Source organism: Lygodium microphyllum, chromosome 28 (genome assembly GCF_053477565.2).
Source record: "Lygodium microphyllum isolate KBCC chromosome 28, Lygodium_microphyllum_v1.1.10, whole genome shotgun sequence".
Classification (NCBI taxonomy): domain Eukaryota; kingdom Viridiplantae; phylum Streptophyta; class Polypodiopsida; order Schizaeales; family Lygodiaceae; genus Lygodium; species Lygodium microphyllum.
Genome location: NC_141162.1, coordinates 34,151,684 through 34,177,617, shown reverse-complemented (window position 1 = coordinate 34,177,617; position 25,934 = coordinate 34,151,684). Strand labels below are relative to the sequence as shown.

The following is a 25,934-nucleotide window of genomic DNA, read 5'->3' as shown; positions in this document are numbered from 1 at the left end:
AAGAGAGAGACAAGAGTTGAGAGAAAAGAGAGGAGAAAGAGAGAGATATCCGACTAGAGCATTTGACACCCATAGTCAACACACCATGGAAAACACAAGCACAAATTAATATTGAATTATGGCAAGAAAATCCACCACAAAACAATAGTTATAATACTCAAGGTAGGATTTTAAAGTCTTACTGATTTCAATCGGTCATGGATGCCATACTATGGGTAGGTTGCACTCACTAAGAATAGAATTGGAAGAAAGAGGGTTAATGATAAAAGAGTGTCCTTCCTTGCAAGTGATTTTATATTATATTTATTAATTAAAATTGATAGTTGAGGATGAGTTTCCTAAGAGATATTGTGGTGATGTTGTTTTAGTTTTGCGAAGCATATGAATGATGTTGTTTTAGTTTTTTGTATTTGTCTTTTTAAGAAGAGATTGATTTTTATGGAATATCCAAAGTTATTTTTGGATTTACATTATGAAAAATGAATGTTTTTCATACTGATAGGCCGATTGCCTTCGTTGTATACTTGCATGGTGGAGGCTAGGACAAGCCCCATGTATGAGAGGTCTCTTTGCAAGAAGAACATTATGCTAGGGGGCACAAGTATGCGAGGGCTCTCTAGCCATATATCCCTTAGGTTTGTTGAGGATCGGCCTAACCCCTATGAGCCTAGGATGAGCTTATTGTAAGGTCTTATTTACTTTTCTCTCTCTCTCCCTCTCTCATTTCATCTCCTTCCCTCACCCTCACCCTCTCTTTCTCTCTTTCCTTATTAGGTTTAATGATTTTTCTCTCTTTTTCTCTCTCCTCTCTCTCTCTCTCTCATTTTTTTCTCTCTCCTCTCCCTCCCTCATTTACTTTTCTCTCTTTCTCTCCCTCCCTCACCCTCACCCTCTTTCTCTCTTTCTCTATTAGGTTTAATGATTTTTTTCTCTTTTTCTCTCTCCTCTCCCTCTCTCATTTCCTTTTCTCTCTTTCTCTACCTCTCTCATTTCCTCTCCCTCCCTCACCCTAACCCTCTCTTTCTCTCTTTCCCTATTAGGTTTAATGATTTTTCTCTCTTTTTCTCTATCCTCTCTCTCTCTCATTTCTTTTTCTCTTTCCTCTCCCTCTCTCATTTTCTTTTCTCTCTTCCTCTCCCTCTCTCATTTCCTCTCAGTGGAGCCACAGTTCATATCTTACTATATGCAGATGACATTGTGTTGGTCTTAGACCCAGCTCAGGGATTACAGCAGCATTTATTAGCATTGGATGATTTTTGCATACAGAGAGGCATGACAGTGAACCTTGGTAAAACCAAGGTTCTTATATTCCATACATCAGCTCAGATACGCAGACAAAGTATTTTCATGGCAGCAGGAGGGAGTATTGAGGTCACTGGATCATATGTATATTTGGGAGTCACCTTTACAGCAGCTTCAGGGACTTTCTCGATGACACAGGCAGCTCGTGACCGCCTCACTAGAGGATACTCAGCATTGGCTCTTATGGAGCGACAGTGTTATCAGGCACATTTCCAGGAGCCCCGCACCAAGGGGTGGCTCTTTCATACTCTGGTCACTCCAGCACTGATGTATGGAGCAGCTATATGGGGGCCAAGCCTTGCCGATTATGTATGGACATTGATGGAGAGACCTCAAGTGATCATGATATCTAGATTGATTCGCAGCAAGGCCTCAGTCCCACATGACATTGTGCGAGCAGAGCTTGCCACACCGCCCATGCTAGTCGAGGCATTATTTCAGACAGTCTGCTTCCTACACAGATTTCAGGATATGGACAGAGATCGCATTGCATATAGAGCATATATGGCATCTCAGGAGATGGCTCGAGCGGGGGATACCACATCATGGTATGCACAGACTAGAGCTTGGTTTGACAAACATGGGCTGGACATTGATAGACTCCCACCTCTTCTATATGATACTCAGGCTCCCACTTACACCCTCTCTCTCTCTGAGAGGAACAGAGTCATCAGACAGGAGATATGGCATATTTATATACAGAGGACATGGGTCAGCCCTGCACAGCCATTGCCATCGAAGATGGCACATTATTATACACAGTTCTTGAGCATATCAGAGCAGGGATTCATAGAGATTCCGAGATATATGCAGATCTATATGCCACATCGATTGAGAGTTCTTATTGGACAGCTCAGGGTATCATCACATCAGCTTATGATTGAGAGTGGCAGAGCCAGTGGCATCCCACGGGAGGAGAGGATATGCCCCCTTTGCAGATCAGAGGTGGAGAGTGAGGAGCATTTTGTTCTCAGATACCCGGCATACTCAGAGTTGAAATCTAGATACACATTGAGCAGCTCACTTCAGGGATGTATGACTGATATGGATCAGAGATCATTTGGCCGTTTTCTGGAAGAGGCATGGCACATCAGAGAGCAGAGCACACAGCGGGTCCCAGTCAAAGAGGGGCCCACCCAGACGACTATTACACAGTTCTTTCAGACAGACAGAGTGAGAGCTACTATACCAGCCTCCAGCCAGACCTCCGGGCTCACACTACAGCAGGCTGAGGACCAGTGTACCCGACGCCGCACGAGGATCCGGGGGTTTCGAACCCCACAGCCACACCGACAGGAGATCCGGAGGATTCTTGATCTACATCGACAGCAGACTGAGATCCGACAACACTCGACACATTGGATCTCAGATCTCCAGTTTGCTCTTTCTCCACCGCCGATGTACCACATCTTGCATCCAGGAGGGATCACCTGCTATTAGCGACTTCGACGACTGCTACTACATCCCAGGATAGTATATCTCCCTGCATCTGTTACATATACACATCGCACCACTTTATCACAGCCGACAGTTGTTCCCCTATCATAGCCGACATTTGTTCCCCTTTTGTAGCCATTATCTGGAGTACCAGAGCTACATACGCACATACACATATACAACACTTATCACACTCACAGCACCGTATTTTCAGTTTCCAGTTTTTAGCTTTTCATTCAGCACTTTTATTTTGGATAGCTGGACCTCATCAGTTGTATCACAGTTTGTCTCATAGGCCAATTTTGGTCTTTAGAAGACGTTAATATAACTTTCTTTCTTTCTTTCTCCCTCCCTCACCCTCTTTTTCTCTCTTTCCCTATTATGTTTAACATATTTTCTCTCTTTTTCTCTCTCCTCTCATTCTCTCATTTTTTTCTCTCCTCTTCCTCTCTCATTTCCTTTTGCTCTCTTCCTCTCCTTCTCTCATTTCTTCTCCCTCTCTCATTTCCCTATTATGTTTAATGTCTCCCTCTCCCTCTCTCATTTCCTCTCCCTCCCCCTCTCTTTCTCTCTCCCTCTTCCTCCCTCTTCCTTTCCCATTCCCATTCCCTCTCCCTCTCTTTCTCTCTCTTTCCCTCCCTCTCCCTCTCTCATCTCCTCCCTCTCCCTCTCCCTCTCTCTCATTTTCCTATTATGTTTAATGTCTCCCTCCCTCTCCCTCTCCCTCTCTCATTTCCTCTTCCTCCCCCTCTTTCTCTCTCCCTCTCTCCCCCTCTCCCTCTCCCTCTCTTTCTCTCTCATTTCCTCTCTCTCCCTCTCTCTCCCTCTCTTTCCCTCTCTCTCTCCCTCTCTTTCTCTCTCTCTCCCTCCCTCTCCCTCTCTCATTTCCTCCCCCTCCCTCTCCCGTTTCCTCCCTCTCCCTCTCCCTCTCTTTCTCTCTCATTTCCTCTCCCTCTCTCAATATACACAAATTATATTAAAAAAAGTAAAAGAGAGAAAGAATGCACTCTCCCTCCCTCTCCCTCTCTCATTTCCTCCCCCTCCCTCTCCCATTTCCTCCCTCTCCCTCTCTTTCTCTCTCATTTCCTCTCCCTCTCTCAATATACACAAATTAAACCCTAAACAAGTAAAAGAGAGAGAGAATGGACTCACTGTAAAGATTCGAAGAAGGGTTTGGCGGCTCCTCTTCACCCTCCGTACACCTCCTCCTCTTCTTCGCGAATGACGGCAGCAGTGGCGGCGGCGGCGGCACGAGAAGCCTTCTTTCTCTCTTTCTCTCCCTCTAAGCAAAACGGTCGCTCTCTCTCTCACTCTCCCTCTTGAAAACTTTCATGAATGCGCGAAATGAAATGCGCTCGGGTTTTGGCCCGTGTTTTTTTTCTCTGTGGAGCGTCCCTATTTGCGTTGCTATTTGCGTCTCTGTTAGCGTCGCATTTGCGACACTAATAGCGACGCTGCTATTTATCGTCTCTAATCGGCGTTGCTATGGCCTGATATCCTTGTAGTGTAGGAGCAGTCCCTTTTGCTATCTTCTTCTCTTTTGAATCTCCTCTACTCTAAAAAAACCAAGTTCAAAGCACATTCTTGATGGGGTAAATGGTGTGTTGTTAGAAGGCTGTGTCATTTTCATAGAGTTGATTTAGATGACATATATTTATTACTTCTTGGAATATGTCCAACCTATAGAGTGACATCAATTGATTGTAATTGTGATGGATATATTTGTTATAATTATGATAAAGTTGGCTAGAGTTACATCTTTTATGTTGGTTATTCATGAGGCTTGAGGAATCATCATTTATGTAGGTTGTTGCACAAATAATTGTTGCAAGACAATGCTTTGCTTGAAGGGCATATGAACTAGATGCTGCTTTGCTCTAAAGTTGTGCAATTGTGGGTATGTATGCAACAATGTGAGCATTGAGAGGGGAGAGGGGACACCATCACCTAGACATTGCATGCCAAGTAGGGTGCTTCCACATGTCTATGGTATTGTGAGAGAATTTTGCCTAGGGTATGTTGGTCTAATCAATCGACTCCAGTGATGAGATGCAAAAAACAAGCTAGCCAACAATGCACAATAAGCAAAAAACAAGCTAGAAATTGTGCACAATGACTCTAGGTCAAATGCTGAGGATGGTGATATTTGATGTAACAATGATATTGGGAAGTGGCACGTGTATGAACCATGGACATGCTTTTTTCAAAGCATAGAGATTATGACATGGTATGGAGACATCATGTGTAGTGTTAAAAGTAATGATAAATCAAATGACAATAGGCTATGAATGCACTGCATATCACATATTTTGGGCTATGAATTTGTCTTCTCCATGAGTTTGGCTTTTCAACCTTGTAAATGGCATCATTAGTTCAAAATTTCATTCTAACTAATTCTGTAAAGAGAGTCCACATAATGTCAAATTCTCATGAGAGTCATTGCTCTAATCAGGTTCCAAATCTTGAGAGACTCCTTGTCGAATCCTCTCTTGTCACCTAGCATAACTTTTTCCTAGCTAGTCATGCTATTGTATCCATGAAACTTGAACTAGTTTCTCATGGAGTCTTACACCTCCTTAGTCTCTACAAATTCACAAAATACACGAGGGGTGATTTCCTACTTCCTTTTTTCAATAACACAATGAGCATAGATCTATTTCTCTTGATCTCATTCTTGGTGGAAAATTGCACATAATGGTCGTCAAAAGCAAGAGCATTAACTCTATTTTGTAGAGTTACCTTCCAAACTTCCAAAGTAATGTGCCTATGATCTCTGTACTTGGATGAGGCATCTCCAACCTACCTCTCTTTCTAGTTGTACACTCCCACTTAAAATCCTCCATATTTGTCTTTTAACAATGCAAAAACATTTGCTCAAATTTCAAAATACGTAGACCTTAATTCTCCACTATTTACATAGCAACGTGCTCTACCATTGAAGTTTAGACCATGTTCCTCCTATTATTTTAGCTTTATCTATCTAGGTTTCAATAGGCCATCTCAATTGATCCTCCCTCATCCATTTAGCCAACTAAGAAGAAGCCTACCAACTTTGTCTTTGAACATTTCAATGCCTACTCCTCCACTAGTTTTATATCATTGCTTGGTTCCAAGTTATGGAGTGGCATCATGTTAAATATGCTTAATGTCCCACCCTCGTAAGGTGCCAGCAAATATCCATAGTGCTTATCTATGCGATTGAATGGCAAAAAGGTGACCTTGTTGGATCTAGTCTATGGGTTAAATAGATCAGTTAAGTTGGTACAACTCAAGGCACACTGGATTGAGTTTCGGAGTGTGAGAGTTATCAAGGATCCCTATTTTGGGGTCCAAGGGCCATATGGAAGTGGCCCTTGTCTTAAGGGGGGGGCTAATGGCCCCCCTAATGGGGATTCAGGGGTAGCATCCCTGACACAATGGTAAAGAGAATCTTCTTTGGCCAACTAGGGAAGGTTCATAGTATGATTGGACAAGCTAACCAAACTACCTTCCTGGCCTATACAAGAAACGCCCCTCCAAAGCCTTCATCAATCTATTCCTCACCAATCAAAGTTCTTTCAACTAGCCTTAAGCTCTTCACCTATCATCTATCTATATCACCATCTAAGCTTCACAATGGAAGCGCACAAGTGGACAAATCCATCTTTATGTTAATTTGTTTGGAATAAAATCGGTTTTTGTTCTTCTCATATCTATTGTGTACTCTCTATTCCTTACTTTGATTCTGTTCATTGCACCATGTAATTTTTAGCCATAGACCATACAAAATCCGTAACATTCTTTAAATTTGTGATCATATGTTCTCTTAAAGAAAAGGTCATATGATGTTCCAAAACCCATGGTAGAGGTTTATATGCTTTTGATGATCCCCGACTTACCAACCATACTAATTGTAAAATTCACCCATTATTTTTCCTTAATACACATAAAATTGCTTAGTAGTGACTTTCTCATCAAAAAAAAAAAAAAAAACATCCATGCTTCATTTTCAAGCCAAATCCTAGAAACCAACCCAAATATGTAAGTATAGTACCTTGATTAATCATTTTAAAACAAGCTTAGTCATTGGGCTCTCTTCATTTACATCAAAATTCAATTAGGACCAATTGTCTTTTTTTAATTAATCTTAGAACCACACCGGTCAAGATATCTATTATATCTAGCAATGGATCTAAATATTTTGCGTCATCTTAAAGCATAATTGAGTTATCATATGCAAACATTGTGCTCATAGAATCTTCCCCCTAGGTAGAGGTAAATCTTTGATGTAACCCTACTTGATCTTAAGGTCCATGCAGGGGACATCCTTGTTTAGCAAAACATTTCAATGCAAATAGTCTATTACTATTACAAAGAGGAGTAGATCTAGGAGACACCCTTTTTTAGTTTAATATTTTAATTCAAAGCTTTGAGTTTCTTGACCATCGTGAATTTGAATAGAAGCATTGGTAAACAAAGTCCCAATCATATCACAGAATGTATTATAGAAAACCAAAGATTTTGAAATAACAAGAGGGACCCTCTTACTAGTTTCTTCATAAGCCCAATCTAGCTAGGCTTGTATTGTCATGCACGCATAGGTGCCTTGTCCTTAATGAACATAGAAGTTAGGAAAAGCTTAGCTAACCTCCCAATCACTCAAGATGATAGAGGATAGATGATAGCCTCTTTTAGCAGCACATTGGTATCTTTATGAAAATCCATGGATGACTTTTAGTAAGTCCATTCACACTAATTGCCTATCCTTTTTCCCTTTGGTCCATATACCCTTATGCCCTATTATAGACTATCTCTTGACCCCTTCACCCTGTCAATACCCTAGTATAATGGTCCATTACCTACTATTAGCACTATGATTGAGCTATACTACGAACTGTGTCTACTTAGGACCTTGTCTTAAAATTAGATGACTTAGAAACCAGTCTAGAATTCAAACTTCTTGAATGTTATGGAACATGTAAGTAGACCTAATTGCCTTTTTCAAAAGTGACCATACATCTATGCTCATTTGCATATTTCTTATAATGGTATTGAGCTTGCTTAACATTCAAGCTTTTTATTTTTAGCATATCAAAATGAACTTGAAAAAAGTCATTGACATGTTGGATTTTCTCATTGGCTAATCCCATCATAATTAGTGATTGATGTTGAAATTCAAACATAAGCATTAGCAAACTAAACCCTATAGTCACATGCTTAGCACTATTGTAAGCAAACTCTAATATGGGTAAATAATCTTCCCAAGTAGATTGTTTTTGGTCTACATATGTTTGTAGCATATCTTCTAGAATTTTGTTTACCCACTCAATTTTCCAATCCATTCAAGGTGATCACAATAGTACTTAGATTCAGTATTATATTTGACCTTTTGAATACAACTCTCCAACTAGGTTAACACATGCAGCCATGTGGTCGATTTTGAATGGTTTGCAGAAGGATGCTTGAGTTTTTGTTGCTAAGAAATGAAAGCTAAACATTAGAAATTCTTTTTTTAATTTTGCATATTCTATAATGAATGACATGAAATTAATGTAAGGTATCCAATTCATGGATATTGGAAAAGTGGCAATTCATGAAATTAAGATAAGATATTATGTTGTTGAATATTTAATTGAAATTCAAGGGGCAATGAATGTACTTGAAAACAATTTTTTTGAAAGGCATGGATTGTGTAGAAAGCAGGGTATTTGTACTTATTTACTCAATGTTGAGAAGCATGGAATAGATAATGTACAATATGTTGCTATGCTAGATGAAGTTTCTTCTCTTCAAAAGTGATATTTTTTACATCTCGCTAGGTGTCCTATAGGTTGTTGTAGCATGTCGTCATGGTTCTTTTTTAGAATTGTATCTTGCTCCAAGTTACTGGCCTTCTCCATGCTATTGGTTTGTCACCTCAATGTTAACCTTAAATTTTTATTCAATTGGTTGGTAGACTTGGATGTCATTTTTCATTTTTTATTTTTTATTTTTTTAACATGCTTTCTTTTGTGTTGTTAGAGTCGTTTTTCAATGTTTGTCATGTGGCCTACATAGACCTCTTTACTCTTTGCAAGTAATGTTATTGTTGTTAGAGATAGTTTTTTTATTTGGATTAAATATATTACGAGTTTTAAAGAATGTATATTTTGAGTATTTGCCTAGGAGGTATATGATAGCACTAAATGGATTGCTTTGGGTGCAAGGGATTAGGTTGTAGAGATCTCTCTATTGAGTAGGTATCTAACCTTTTGATGGTGATGGCAAGCTTTTCACAATTGTGAGTGTAGTTGTTATTTTCCATGTATGTTTTTAGTATTTTATCAACTTCTTCTTTTGTTACTTCTACCAAGGTCTCAAATGAGATGTTGAATTTGTAATGTAGGATCTTGATTGCATATGTGGAGATATTGTTTGTTCTTCTCATAGTGGATTATCATGTGTATCTTTGTAGTGGAGTTCAAATCTATCAAGTATGTGTTTTAGAAGTCCTCCATGTGAGATGTGTCTGTGTTAGTGGGGTTAGATTGTAAGAAAACAAAATATTGAAGATGATAGTAAGGTTTGTTGTTAGATACCTTTATCATTGTGTGTTAATGGGACAATGCTCGATTTGTTGTTGGGTGTTCCTATGATTTTGAATGTATAGCTTGAATATCTACATTTATAGTTTGATATTGCTAGATATATTTATATTGTTGGTGTTTTATAGATTATAAGTCGTATTGGTTGTGTTATTGTACCTCATCTAGACTCATCTTTGCATTTGTGGATGTTGTTTATCTGAAAAAAAGAGTGAAAAGTAATCTATTAGTATATTTGAAATGATTTCAATACAAGTGCTAATATTTGAAAAAGGAATAACCATGTTGTTTATTTCACATACTTGTTGTATGAAGTCTAGGTGATGTTTTTAGATTGTGTTGTGCTATAGTTGGTCTATGTTGAATTCTACTAAGATATGTTGTTTGTGTGTGTGAATCATACGATTGTGTATGATATTGGAGCAAAGGCAAATAGATCTAGAAGCCTAACTATACATAAAAAATTTCTTTCAATTATGCAACAGAGCATCACATAGACTAGTCCAGGTATGAATGTGCTCCTCATGTGTACAAGTGCTTTTTGAGTGGCCATAACTCCTTGAGATTTATGACTGATGATTGCATATGCAAGTGTCAGTGAGAATGTCAAATTATGGTACCATTTGTTGTTTAATGCCTTGCATTGGTACTTGCTATGTTGCAATGTTAGTTATTGGTTATAGTAGATTAGATCGTGACTTGATTTCAGAGATCATGTCATCATTTGTTCTTTCAGTATGGTAAATTTTAAATATTGCACCATTTGCAACACCTATAATAAGATCAATGTTCTTTGTTATCATTACAGTCGCTCTGACTAGTAGCTCTTTTATCTTGTGGAAGTCCTTGTCTTGTAACTAGTTTTGAATGTTGCCTCTTCAGTTACATTTGTTTGAAGTTTGATCGTGTGGATCTCTTTGGATGTGTAGTATTTATGTAGAAGCTACTTGTTGTACTTCTCAACATCTTTCTTGTATTATGCACATATAATTGTTGTTCTCTATTCTACAAAATTTAGGACCTCCTCATCAATGATGCACTTGTCTAGGCACTATCATATCTCTTCCTTGGTTAGATACAAGTGCCTAATGACTTGCCAAGAATTGTAGGAATGGCATGAATTAAGCATGTCACATGTGGAGGGTGTGGTATTGTACATGTGTCCAATATGTTGACGAGATGATGTTACATTATTAGCAAAACTTGGTTCAAAGGTTGCAAATTGGTGGCAATTGTGCAAGGTCACCGAACAATATCACGTGCTTTTCATTAAATGGATTGAGTAGAGAGTGACAAATGTTATTCATATCAATGTTGACATCTCATGATTATTGTATATTCTTCTCTTATTGTGATGAACCACTCATCTCTCTCTTATAATGATATAGGGTATTACTTTGCATACACTAGTATCTTAAATTGGTAGTGGACCATGGTGGAGAGGTTGGATAGTCTAGTTGCAACTGCTCCTATGCTTGTTGTTAGCGAGACACTTTTATTATTGGCAATGAGATTGTAATTGTAGTAGCATATGAGGAAGCTCTTCCCACTACCTGGTGTGCCGCTAATGATATGTAGGCTGGATATTGCATTGATGAGTTGGTTGTAGGCCAATTGTTGTCCTGTTAATAAGATACTACCAAGTATTATTCTGAACTCTTTTGTCAGCTATAATATCTTGATTCATATGGATGCAACATTCTTTTGATGCTCGATTGATGTTGGAGCTGCTATGAATATATTTTTGGATTTTTGTATTTATTAACTAGTGGGTCCCGGCCTAATGAGAGTAAATTCCGTTGTGTACTTGATGACATGCATTTTGAAATGTCCCTTGTTCATGATGAGATCATGGAGTTGGCACTCTACACAATATAATTGTATTGTATTTTCATCACTTATCATCTTGTTCTTAGATTTGAATGTTGCTCGCTACAATAATGCGTTGAAGGAAAAACTTTCAGTTTGGTAGCTCAGATCAAAGTTGGTGAATTGTACTAGTCTTTTGTGATGCTGGATGATGTTTCCATAAGTGTCTCATATATTGTCTTCAAGATCTAATGTAGACATATATTTGGTGATGCTATAGTTTTTGTGGTACTCATAGAATGTCAAGTTGTCTAAGCATGATGGTGGGGTGCAATATAGGTCAAGTGGGATGAATGATAATTTTCCCTTTCCTTGTGAGCTTTTGTTGTCGTATGTTAGTAGGGGATGCATCTATGTATTCAATAGTCTTGCTTCTTGTTATTATCAGAATTTGCATGCAATTTAAGACTGCTTCGATGGGAGATCTTGGCTTGGAAAGTATTACGGCGGAGACTAGTTTTTGCTTGTTTGAATCCAAGTTTTGCAGGCCTAGTCTTTTGGTATCTTTTGTCTAAATGTCTAATTTACCCATTGGATTGGCCATCATTGCATATTTCAATAGGTAGAATAAGATAGATGAGTTTATTACTCATTGAATGTTCATGTGACCCCCCCCCCCCCCCCAGAAGACTAGTAATGGTGGTTGATATGGCACAACATTGCCATGCTTATCTCCAAGCCAGGTTAGTAGTAGTAGATGTACTGTTGGGTTTTAAGATCTATTGTTGTGTATAACAAATGAAAATCCATACTTGCATTTTCCATGGTTGAATCTTGTACTTAATGACATGATGCTCGGTATGTCCTACACAAGCGGCTTTCCCAATTATGTATTGATTGAAAAATAGGTGGAACATGGTGTGAAACAGGATAGCGCACTTGACAGGACAATCTTTCCATGAGAATTCTAAAATTGGACTCCTTTGTCATAGCTTCCAATGTATTAATCTCAGTCCACCTTGTACCGATCACCTCATCAACAACAAACGTAAGAAAAAAGTGAGGCATGGCCCACACATCCATCATTGTGATAAGGTCCTTCAAGTTATGTCGATGCCAAGAAGGGGACCCCAGAATTGATGTAGGTATATGCTATAGCAAAGTATATGCCTAACCACTTCCTTATTGGAAATGTTATTATTTACTCGCTTGTAGTTATCGATGTCTCTTTGCAAGTAAGAATACTGCTCGTGCTATTTGCAATTAACACAGCTTGTTTTAATTAGTATAAGATTAGGATATCAGGCTTGTGCAAGGTATAGACAAAGAATAGTGTTGACATGTGCATCTTGATGTGTTCACTAAGATATATGCTACCATCATATGCACCATTTCCAAGCGGCAATAGGAATTGAAATAGTGCATTCTCCAAGGCGATATCTAGACAAGATGAGCCTATTGTAGGTAAGTTGTCTGTTTTGAATGCTATTATTATTTGTAGAAGCTGGTTGTTGTCCAAAGGATGATATATGCAAACTCATGTTGATCAGCCCTTTGAAATGTTTATCATTGGCTATGCTCAACTATCTTGTCAAGAAAGTAAAATCTACTTCATTTTTTGGTTGTACTATTGGGTGAAATGAGGATATTTCATTGTGCAATTCTAGAATCCTTTCAATTGATTGCTTATTGAGGACCCAAAGACCTATCTTTTGATATGGATGTTCTACTATTGTGATGTATTTTTGGATATTAGATTATGCATTGTATTAAATACAAATACATCGACAATGGTGGATGGATGGACAAGTAGTGTATCATTCCAAGAGACCAAAGGATTGTTAAGAATTGATCATCAATCCAATGTTTCATTTGTGATTACTATTGTCATTTTGGAGATAGAGCTAGAGACATCAATAATTCTTAGAAGTTGTAGTTGTAATTATTCAGTATGCAAAATCCTTTTTGTGTAGTCCAGTAATAGAGCCACTACGTGCTTGTTCTGACCTTTAGTTGCACAACATTTTGCCACTATGATGTCAACTGTGTGTTGTTGGCATGCAAGAATAAGGATAGTGCTTGACAAAGCTATCAAAACTTGCATTAGTTTTGTATATCTATGACTAATTAGTGAGGCAATAGTTGTTTGATGATGCATCCTGACTACTTTGCAAGTTGAACGTATTGTTAGTATGCCAATGATGCTTGCACATTCCATTGCCCAATATAATTCAATTTTATGTATATCATACCAACTTGTAGCATATAGCTTTAGTGATGTTTTTCTAGAAGCCATAGTTTTCATTTTCCTAGAAGACCTAAATGAGGTCCTACAATTTGGCATATGCATGGAGTCCATTACTGTTGCGTATCCTAATACCATAAAAATGTATATCTATCTAGACGAATAGAACAATTCCATGATTGAATGTACTCTTGCATCTTAATTTATATGCTTTGAAAAATAATAAAATGTTTACAACTATGTCTAAGCAAAATGAAATGTCATCTCTTTTAAACTATACACTACATGAACAATAGTTTTTGGAGCCAATTAGATTTTGTTAGAAACTTATTGTATAGCTCGGCAAGTATTGTTGATAAAGAGTACCTTGGAAAACATAAAATGAAAAGCCAAAATTTTTATTGATCAAAGTCTAAGACGTGGTGTGTTTTTTATGTTTGCGTTTTTTAAAAAACAAATTCATTTAGGATTGAACTTATAACTTTGTAAAAGTGAAGTGATAAGAAAAAAAGACACACAAACATGCTATATAAGCAACATACTAAAGAGTTGGCACATGTCTCTTTGTTGTTTTATAATTCTAGGGAAAGGTGTCATTCCCTCATCTTTTGACAAGGTGTGGACTACTTTACTTTACTAACTATCGATGATAACAAAAAGGCATTCATTATATAATAAAAAAGTTAAAAGTTATATTCTAACCTTGTGAAAGATTGCATATATGAAGATTACAATTGCCTTTATTAAATACTATGTTTGCTAAATTCAACTCTATAATAGTGAGACAAAATTGAATAAGCAAACTATTAATTCTAAGTACAACAAATATTTGTTTGAGGTTGAAAAATAACAATCAATATTGAATAATTAAACCATAAAAACAAAGTAACCAAATAACTACATAGGCCACTCACATCATCCCACACACACACACACCGTGTGTGTGTGTGTGTTCTTTGTAACATTGCAAATTGATTAATTAACTAATTATTTAATTAGTTATTAACTATACTATTCCACTACCCTCAAACTAATTAGTTAATTAACTTCAACACTAGTTGTCATCGCTCACTTATTAAGTACAACATCAACATCTATTGAACACTATTAAATACTTTCAGTAACTATATTACCTATCTAATACTATTGAACATGACTTTCAAAATAATAGAAAGTATACTATATTTTCCTTTTCAACATAACAGTAAAGAAACTATTAGTTTTGGTTTATATTAATTAACTAGATGTAGCTATGTACTTAAAACTAATTGCATATGTAAAACTAACTATGTAAGTAAATCAAACTATGTACCTAAAAAAACACTACACAACTATATACCTTAAACTAATTAACTAAATCTATTAGTTTTAGTTTCAATTCACTAAATAAAGTTAATAAAATATATTTGTAATACTTAAAATAATATATATATATATAAAGCTAACTATGTAAGTATATTAAACAATGTATAGAAAAAAACACTATGTAACTACATATCTAAAACTAATTAGCTAAATCTAATAGTTTTAGTTAGATTCACTAAATAAAACTAATCAATTATTTTTGTAATGACTAATTAAATCATTTCAGGTACCTAAAAGAGTACAACTTGAGACTAAAATAGTATGCAACTACATACCTAAGACTAAATAATTTAATATATTAGTTTTAGTTTAGTCTAACTAAATAAAATTAACTATTTATTTTATTAATAATTTAAATTAATTAATACATTATATTAAATAATTTATTTTAGGTACTTAAAATAACAAGGGTAATTGGTTCCATGGTCATTAGGGAACAATACTTTACCACCCCATTCTCCTTAAAGAAATGACCTTGGGCTCTTTTGTGAACCTGACCTATCGATTATCATTCTTAAAAATGTGCAAGTTGCCTAACTAATCAAGTCCACTCATTTGTAGGATACATCGATCAGTGTTGCACCCACCCCCTTTCCATGATGCACGAGACAAACTTTAGTCTTCTAATTAAGGATTCTACCACATTGTTTAATATATAAAAAAAGTTCCCTTAGCTAAGGCTTTTGCAATAATCATCTCTTTTCTTCATTCCTTTATTTGCATGCTCTTAATCAAGCTAGGGAATTACATCCTTACTATCTCAATGTCTTGTTTACTCATACTTAGAATTGGGTCGTCCAATGCCCTAAGATCTTGGGTATATGACTACTCTACTACCTTATTATGAATATGACCATGGGTATTATTAGCCAAAAATGTGATGGTTTCCATGCACCATAAGGAAGATACATTGCTCATGTTTGGCCTTTCACCACCCAACCATTGGCCAATGCTAAGGACAACTCATCGCCTTAATTGGTGGCATCACTCCAAATAAGTGACATGGCTAGGGGTCTTGGGGTGAGTCCAAATAGTATAATTTGTGCTTGTCCAATTTGTTCATTCACTTTAGACTGAGTTAGGGCCAATCATACACATATGTTGAGCTTGAGAAATCTTGTTAATTGTTGCAAGTAGAATTCAAGGAATAGCAAATCCAAGTTACAAAAAACGGTTGTTTCAAAAACACTTGTTCAACTTTCCAAACAATGCACCAATCAAGTCATAATACTTATTTACAAGCACTTCCAATGTTGATTCAATTTGTTTATTTATTCCCATTTGGTTTGAGGTATACATTGGGGGGAGCCCCTAGTTGGTATGCTTCTAGGGTTTATCTTGCTTTAATCCCTAAATTTTCAAGAGCTAGATTACTCCTAGAAGTTTAAGTTTATGTAATCAAGGCGAAGGGGGGATCTAGGTCATGGTCACCTTTCTTCTAAGATTGAGTAGGCTGAAGAAGTCCTCCTTAAGGCTAAGGGGGTTTCTAGGTCATGGTATCCTTTCTTCTATGATTGAGTTAGTTGTTCAGAAGTCCACCTTAAGTTCATAGTTGATAGTTCTTTTGCTTTGGTTGAAAAAGTGAATCGATACTTAATTTGATCTCTAGTAGGTCTAAAGTATTTGTATTTGGACATTTATTCTAATGAGGCATTCCTCTTGGGTTTCTCTTGCTAGATCATAAAGACTTTTGTTACCCTAGTGTAATTGATCTATTTTTTTCCTTATTTTGATTCACTTGTTAATTTTCTTGTTTTTCATTAGGTTAGGTAGTTATTTTATATTTGCAATACCCTAACTAAACAGTGGGTTAGATAGGGCCTTATGGATAACTTAAGACTTGTCCTTAAAAGGCTTACTAAGGTTGGTCTAGGGCTCTCTTTTTACTTCCTACACCTTGTCTTTGAGTTAGTGGTCCCTTGTCCTTTACCATGGAATCCAAAGTTATCTACAATGTCTCTATTTGGAACCCTCCCTCCTATAAGATCACAAAAACAACATGCTTGTAATAAAGTCCCACATTATTTACTTATTCTAATGAGTAGCCCACTTACCCACCTCAATCTCCCATGGCATTTCCTTTTTGTCTTCCCAATACTTTATAGTGACCTTCTTAAAACTAAACATACACTTGCATCGCCATTGCCTTTGTGAGGGCCAACTACTTAGCCAATTAGGCCCTCCCTTGAGGTAAACTAAGTGAACATGTGAATTCTACATTCTCCTCGACTAGATTTATGAGAAGATTGTGCTTATATCTTGAATTTGCTAAGGTTGACAACCAAAAATGAGCAATGCAAAAGATGGAACATGTGGTCCCAAAATTGGTGGTGAAGTGATAGATGTGCCATTAAATATAGAGCAAGGTCTAAGGGTAGCCACATGCTTATTAGGGTCATCATTGTGTTCCTTGTGAGGCTTATAACTTTGTAACATCCTTGATATCCCTTGGCTATGACAAGTAACTTTCTCTAGCATACTTCTATAACACAAATTCCGAGGACAAAGATAAGACTAGGTTCAAATAAAGGATGATATAGTGATGATATGATAATTGTGATATCATGTACTAGCATGCACAATTATGGGTAATAGAAAGACACAAAAATATGGGTAATAACAGAGGAGGTTGAAATGATGATGGGGATTAAAATGGGGGACTAATACGTAGCTAAGACTAACATCCTATGTAACTATGGAGGAATGAGGGGCCAAAATTGACTTAAGACTTGACAAGAGAGGTGATGATATAATGATGAGAGGAGGAGGAGGATGAGGGGTGCCAAAAGATGGTGGAAGGCCTATGTTGCTTTTGCAAGAGTGAGGAGAATAGGCTAAATGGGCTCTCCTCTCTCTCTCTCTCTCTCTCTCTCTCTCTCTCTCTCTCTCTCTCTTACACACACACACACACACACACACACACACACAGAGCAAGTATGGGCAGATGCAATGGATTGACGGTAAAAGTTATAGCAGCAAGCAAGGTGACATAGAGCAAGTATGGGAAGATGCAATGGATTGATGGTTAAAGTTATAGTAGCAAAAGCAAGGTGGCATATTTGCTCACCATTCAACTCCTCCATTTAAGGGTGATTTCCCACTTAGTTGGATAACAAAAATATGAAGGGCGTAGGGATAATGTGTTAAGTGCTCATGCTTCGAGTTAAGTGTCTCTAGATGAAAATTTTGACAGCATGACCTTGGCGCACCCAAACCCAAAACAAAGTGACCTTTGCACTCGGTAAGATTTGAACTGTTAAGGCTCCACATATCAAATTACCACTTTTCCATTAAGCCAATATCCATTTGATGAATGGAAACATCCTATTATAATTTGCAATACTTGTCTGTTGGATATGAAAGCCCCCTACTCATAAGATATTGAACTAACTCCCATTGTCCATCGAAGTGTGGATATAGCCTAAATAGCCAATGACTACCCCTCCCCATATCAATTGTATGGAAAGGGTAAACATGTATGGCCATCCTCCCTCCAAATAAAATTACTCACTATTGATTTCATTCGCTATTGAAAAATTAGAATCGATTTTAAGTTCACTCTTATTCTTAAATATAAAATTCAACCATTATCCTTTAAGTTGGAAGGGGGTTCACATGCCCAAGTTCTTCCATGGGTTGCCTCATAAGATAAGGGCTTAACATCCATTTTTACACAAAGGGATAGCTTTTTATTAATGCATAAGAGGGATTTCAGCCCACGAGCCTTATAAGGCTCCAACTCCAATAAAGAGGACTTAGGGCTTGTCTTATGTAGCAAGAGGAAACACCAATTTTAGTGATATCCTAGAACAAACAAATACAGTTTGACTAGATAGTGTGGTTTATAAACCCAATTTCTACACAATTTGCAAATGCAAGATAGTTCGAAGGAGTGTGTTAACTTAGACTTGAAAGGTTTGATACATTACACAATCTTTTATTATAAGTCCCTACATGTTCTTAATCTTGATCAATGGATGCCTCCTTTTCTTCCTCTCCTTCAAGTGTGTTAAATTATCTTTTCTAATAAATGTGTGCATGCAAGTCTTTAATACAAATTTTTGCTTGCCCTTACTAGATTGCTTATCATGCCAATTCTTATTCTTCATATTATTTTCTATATTAGTTTAGATTTTTGTTTTTGCACTAATAAAATAGAGCTATTTCCACTATTAAATTTTTTTCTTCCATCTTTGCTCTAATGAACCTCTTGCAAACCAATCTCAACTTTTTGATATGAAGGTGTCTAAACTTTCTTCCCAACCCTAACAAAGGCATCTAGATGGTCTTTTAACTATCTTTACTTTCTGGAAGCATTTAGGAACTACTTTGAGATTTATTAAGCATGGAGTTTTAGAGAGTTTGAGGCTCATCCTTGTCAATGTCAAGAATACTCTTGTGACAAGGAATGCAGAAAAATGGACCTCCAGGAGCACCTCAATATCATTTGTATCAAAATTTTATGTTTATCCAACAACGAAAGGCCTTTTTCGCTACTCTAACAACACTTTATGTGCCTAGTATCCTACAAGGACATATAATTCACATCTAAGCACTTCAACTAATCCACACACCTCCCCATCAAGCTAGAATGGAAGAGAGGGAAACATGATCTATGGAGACACCAATAATGTGTGCATGCATAAACATGTCAAGTAGGGCACAAGGGCACAACATAGACAAGGTTCTTGTAGTACCTACGTTTGTGATTGATTATCCATCCCCTTTTGCCATAGACCTAAGAAAATTAGAGAAAAAGATCTACTAACAAAGCAGTATTGATGTAATAAAGATTCAGGTTATCCAAGGAGGACCGATTTATGTGTATCCCAAAACCATTTCTTGAACTTATTTTTCATTGGGATTCTTCCCAAATCCTCAAGAGAAAGATGATCAATGCTTTGCAGACTTTTCTCACCTTCTTGTAGTGGTAGTCACTTCCTCTAGTTATATTGCTACAGATCACATAGAGGGGTTTTTTCAATCCTCTCCATATCACTTGTAACCACCTCACAATGTCAATGTTCATCTCATTATCCATCTTTTAGCTTATGTGCATTTCATGGCTCCATCATGTGCATGGTGTCATTAAAGAGGCGATTCCTAGTTGAGCTACCCCATGTATAAAAATGCTAGAGTATGCCCCACTAATAAAACAACTCTCTCCATCTCTCTCTCTCTCTCTCTACACACACACACACACACACACACACACACACACACACACACACACACACACACACACACACACACACACACACACACACACACACACACACACACGCCATGACAACTCTCATTTGCTCTTGCTTATTACGTGCACATGTGTTCACACTTACATGGTTGTCGTTGGTGACTTGGGGTAGTCATTTTTAGGTAGTATGAGTATTAGAGCCAAAATACTATTTTTAATGTGCTCTTTTTGGCACTTTTAGGGTTGCTTTGATATTCTCGTTATTGTACATGTGACCAGCCACATGATTTAAGGATAGAAAATTAAGGAATTTGAAGTTGGATTTAATGAAGAGTTATTTATTTATAATTTACCCATACTTGATTATCCTTGTTTAGCCAGCTAGTGTAGATTGTTACACAGTTCCTTTTCCACTTCCCTCATATTGATTGTTATTGCTTGACAATACTAGTGTAATCCTCCTCCATCCCATCCTCATTAGCCTTTTGAGCCTTCTTACTTCTCCTACACACCTCATTTTCTCTCCTCATTAGCATTACCTGCATGCATGTTTGTTACCTACATGCATGCGGCAATACACTTGAGACAACACTGGAGCCACCCTAGCTCGTCGAGAGATGTGAAAGAATAGTGAGCATCTATTCAATATTATGTATTTAATTCTCTTTGCATAAACATAAGGAAAGTCAATGTTCAGTACATGATTGTAATTGCCTTAATAGGCCAACGCATCATGTAGTCACAAAAACATGTTTCTCAAAATATACATAAGGGGATTTGTGAACATTTGGATTCTAGAACAACGTCAAAATTGGATAAAAAATGAGAACAAAGAGTAACATATAAATTAAAAGAAATTGACACTTATTTTAAGAGCAGATCAGAATGTTCTACAAGAGTAATGATAACAATTTTCTGGGCAATGGACTCTTAGCTTATGTGCCCACATGTGCTCATGTGCACGTATGTGTGGAAGCAGGAAACTATTTTTAAAGTGTGCTTATGGATGCATGTGTAGGTGTGTGTGAGTTTGTGCGTTTTTGTATGTGTGACATATGCATGTGCCTATTATATATCTCCCCATAGAAATCTATGTGACCCTTTCCATGTTGACATTATTATCATTATGGTAGCAGAGAGATGTCAAGTTGTGCATGTGCAGAGTACAGGAGTACAGGGACTGGCTTTGGCCTTGTCACTTGCACAATAAGTTTTTGATATTTTTTCATGTGAGAAAAGGGGCTATTTCCCCCTTGTTTTCTCATATAGGGTTAAGCATCATGAGCTTCTACTCGGGAGGGACCACATACCTAGCCCATAGGTGCAGTTGGTGCAAGGGGTTGTGGGCTAGGTATGCATAGCATCTGTCCCAAGCGGAAGTTCACGTGACGTTGTTCTAATTTGCAATATCGAAATCATAGAAGGAATTGTCGAAAACTTCTTGTGCTAGGTGAAGGATGAATACAAGAAGGGATATGAGGAGGTGTATGTGCGAATATTCTCCTACGCAAGAGGTTTGGGTGGGAACCATGATTAGAGTAATAGGTAAAGATAAGATAAGGGTTGAGTGGGAACCATGGTTAGAATGATATCTAGAGCCTAGGGTTTAAGTCAGGTTAGGGTTTGCACAGGCCTCCCCGTTCCCCCTTTAAAGCCACAGAGAACTTCTCCCTGTTTTCTGCATCTGTTTTTCAGTTGCTGGTTTGAGGCATCGGACGCTTCTGCCACCCTCTGCGCCATCGTCTACATCCGCCCGACCTGCGTCAGGTGCATTTCCACGCTCGACATCTCGTATCTCCAGCTGCAGCGTATCTTTGTCTCCTTATGCGTTCTTTGTTTCCTTGACACCATTTCTGTGTTTCGAGGCTTCCGATCCGTGATTGTTATCTTCTGAAATTCCGTTCTGTAAGCTTGTACTGCTGGCTATGGTCTTCTACGTGTTGGTTCATCCTTTTTTGTGCGACTGTTTGAATGACTTTCGAGCCTTCGAACGTGTCATTTTAAGGGTAACCGTCTTCCGTGTGGCACCGGGCATATACGTTTATCTGTTCTTTTGTACTTGGATGCGATTTGCGGGTGTACGTGCCTGACATGATTGTCATTTTTCAAAAATGTTTTTTCGAGATCTGGAGCAGGTAACTCAGAGTGGGCCGGGCCGTCTTGGTAAACATTTTTAGACGATCCATACACTGAAAGTTACTTGTTAATTGACAATGTTCTGGCCACAGGGTGGTTCAGCGATGAACAGTGCCTTCTAAGGAATTGGTGCTGGAGGAAAGAATTGTGAACGAACGGCTCTTTTTTCCCATACAAAAATTGATCAATTGCGGAATTCTAAGTAGTGGGATGGCATAACTGTCATGTCTTGTTTGAATTGGATTGCTAGATGTTGCCCTTTTTCGTAAGGTTGCTTACTCTGGAGGCCCGTTGTGTTTGGCTGGGTAGAAATGTACTGCGTGAGACTCTGTTATGGTGCAACTTTTGGTCTTTAAACCCAATTTGTTTTTACACATTATCGATCTTTATAGATCTGTTATGGGGGGGATGTTTATACCCAATTTGTTTCGATTGTGATGCATCTTTCCAGATCTGTCTTGTCTGGTTGCGCGAATGGTTGGCCAGGTGTGTCTATGGTGTTTCTTATGCATGTTTGTCTTCCCTTTCTTATCTCAGGGGTAAGCACAGTAGGATTGCTTATATGTTAGTGTTCGTGAAGAAAGATTGCATATTAGATGAAGTGAAAATTTGAGATAGGTGATCAACACAAATGCTAATGCCGTGAAATTTGCAAGATCCAATTTTACAAACCATAAGCATGTAAATAGAACATAATCATCAATACTCTGCAAGGTATTTGTATCTGTTGCCGAAGCTGATTTTTGTGAACACTGGAGGGCGTTGTTAGGGTGCTTATTTTTTGTACCTTTCCTTTGCAGGATGAGTAACCCAAGGGTTTTCTTTGACATCAGCATTGGTGGGAAGCCTGAGGGCCGTATTGAGATGGAACTCTTTGCTGACACCACTCCCAAGACGGCTGAAAATTTCCGTGCTCTCTGCACAGGAGAGAAGGGGGTGGGGAAGTCAGGCAAGCCACTTCATTTTAAGGGATCTAAGTTTCACAGGGTGATCCCCAACTTCATGTGCCAGGGGGGTGATTTCACCAGGGGTGATGGGACTGGTGGGGAGTCAATCTATGGGACCAAGTTTGCCGATGAGAACTTCTCAAGAAAGCACACTGGCCCTGGTGTTCTGTCCATGGCCAATGCAGGCCCTAACACCAATGGGTCACAGTTCTTTCTGTGCACAGTGCCAACTCCATGGCTTGATGGAAAGCATGTTGTCTTTGGCAAGGTGGTTCAAGGCATGGATGTTGTGCAGAAGGTTGAAGGTGTTGGGTCCACGAATGGAAGGACCAGCCGGCCTGTGGTTATTGAAGACTGTGGCCAGCTGTAGCTTATCTTTTATGTCCTTTGTTTAGCAATAAGGCCGGTGTTGGGTATTGCCTGGCATTCTGAGCCCTATTTAGGACTTTACTCTTGGTAAACTGCGGCAGCTGCACAGAGGGAGCTGCACTCTGTACGGAAACTTAATGATTGTTGGAACATGTTTTTCTGAAAAAGATCTTGCACAAGTAATTTAATCTGAGTTTAAGTGCTGATTTTGATTGCTCTTGAAGGCAAGGTCTTGAACCTTGCATAGGCCAAAAGCTGAATTTTTATTCTCTTGCATCAATAGTGTGTGAGACATATTTGCAAAACTTTGTAACTTTATCTACCTATTACGTATGTTTTCATGGGAACAAATATTGACACTGTTCTTAAGATCGTGTTATCGTAGTGAGACATTTGCTAGATTATCTTTAACTTTAATTACTTATCTATGTGTTAACGTTTTGGAAGTGCAATGTTTTCATATGAGCGAATGTTGACATTTGATTTGTTGACACTTAATTTGATTGACTCGTAGGAGAGCCTAAAGCTGTACCAATTGGTTGATTCATCTGCAACCGACACTTGATTTGTTGACACTTGATTTGTTGACACTTGATTTGATTGACTCGTAGGAGAGCCTAAAGCTGTACCAATTGGTTGTTTCATCTGCAACCGGCAGGCCTTGGAACAAGTCAGATTGTCAACCCCAGTTGTTTCGTATTTAGTGTACTTGAACAATGTAGTCTACACTGTACAAGCAGGTCCTGGTTGATTCATCTGCCTCTGACAGGCCTTCTGATTGTTGAAACATGTCAGACTGTCAACCTGAGTATGTAAGGTATATATTGCTCTACGGTTTGCACTGCACAAGCAAGTCTCTTAATACTCTGGATTTGTCACTTTGTTGCAGAATAATTGTGATAATTATACACGAGCTTGACTTCAACAAGCAAGAGCAAAGACGCCTTGACATTGCTTGGTCGGAAATATGTCTGTCTAACTTCCATTGTGTAGTCCTTAGCTTTTTTTGTGCACTCTAAGAGTACACAAGTGGTGTAATAGAGTACATTTGGGCTCTCCCAAGAGTGCACAAGTGGTGTAATAGGTTGCACTTGGAGGATATATGTGAATATTCAAACCAAGAAAAGAAATAAGAGTTTTTGTTTTTCAACCTCATATATGCATTTGTAGGTTTGAATGTATTGCACTTGTAGGTTCTAATCACTCACAAACTCCCTCTCTTATAGGTTGAGCACAAGTAAACTAAAAAATTGGTATATAAATGCCAATGTGCACTTATTACAGAAGTTATAAGGCCAAGATCTAAAGATGAACGCTGGTGAATGGGGTGGACGGTAAGGTCTTTGCCAAGCTAGAGGCATGCTTATAATGGGAAGAGACATTTGCCCTTGCTTTTGTTTAGAGGTGCATAAATGAGGACATTGTATATGACTTCCTTAGGGGCAATAAGGAGTGCTTTTTATATGTGGCACATGCTTAAACTTATGCAACGGTGGCCACGACCAAGTAGGCACACTCTCATGAGATTGGACAGAGATCCTCTCCTCATGTTGTAGAGACTGCTTTAGCTTTCACTACCATTGCATGCCTACAAATGTAGGGAGACAGGGAGATACACAAAGCTTATATGAAACACTTCAATTGCAATTTAGCATCTCCAGCTTGTATGCCTCATAGGTTCCAATGCAATATTCAATTTTATGGAATAATAGCGGTAAGTTTCATCAAGAGAATCAATTGCAAATAAACATATCCTTTCTAGCAATTGAAGCCTTAGCATGCACATCTCTCTTTGCATTTTGTGTAATCAAATGCTGCTTCTATGTAATCAACAAGTACTGCAAGTAGCTTGATATGTTGAGCTCTGGTGCTTCTTGCACTATATATAACATTTGCCCTTGTCATCCTTTGTGAACAATGACATATCAAAACGTAGATGATGTAAGCTCAATCTTTCCCATACTTAATATTAGCATGCATGGATTACCATGAGACTTGTCATTACCACAATCTAATGTCATGTTTGAATCTTCCATCATCAAACAATAATCATTCCCTAGCTTACCTTTGAATCCATGCACATTTCTTTGAGCAATCACCTAGTGCATAAATTGATATACTACGACTCCTTTTTGACATGAATAATTTATGAATTAGAAATGCATCAACTTTCATCCATTCTAGCTCAAGCTTCCTATTATCCTTGGCCAAGAATGGTGTGCCACATTTGCTCACGACCTCTTCCCTTGTAGAGCCTCAATAGCCAATCACCTCTTTTGAACCAGACTCCCTATCATTGGTGCTAATATCCAATAGAGTTAACATGACCAACTTTTTGACTAATTTGCTTTTGCACTTGGCACATAGGCCCCTGACTTGACACGATAGGGCAATGGTTTTTCCTTGAGGCTTGGTCCATTTCAGTAACTATTGTATTCCCCCGAAAAAAGAAAAAAGGAAAAAAAAAAGAGAAATATGTGTAAGTTCTACTCTTTGCTAACATACTCTGTCTCTTTCTTAAGGTCTTTGGGCTGCAGGTTGCTCGGACTTCCAAACAACTTGCAAAC

At 37.9% G+C, this 25,934-nt stretch overlaps 1 protein-coding gene across 2 annotated transcripts; it reads left to right on the top strand.

Annotated features, from left to right (window-relative positions):
- The first annotated feature begins 21,524 nt into the window (after positions 1 to 21,524).
- On the top strand, positions 21,525 to 23,534 carry LOC148011338 (peptidyl-prolyl cis-trans isomerase-like). Of its 2 annotated transcripts, XM_087669938.1 has the most exons (3): positions 21,668 to 21,682; positions 22,589 to 22,732; positions 22,852 to 23,534. In XM_087669938.1, coding segments are annotated over exons 2-3 (519 nt in total). In that variant the 5' UTR covers positions 21,668 to 21,682; positions 22,589 to 22,730; the 3' UTR covers positions 23,369 to 23,534. The 2 variants fall into 2 exon arrangements, with proteins under 2 accessions (XP_087526065.1, XP_087526064.1); XM_087669939.1 differs by lacking the exon at positions 22,589 to 22,732 and having other exon boundaries at positions 21,525 to 21,682.
- The last annotated feature ends 2,400 nt before the right edge of the window (positions 23,535 to 25,934 follow it).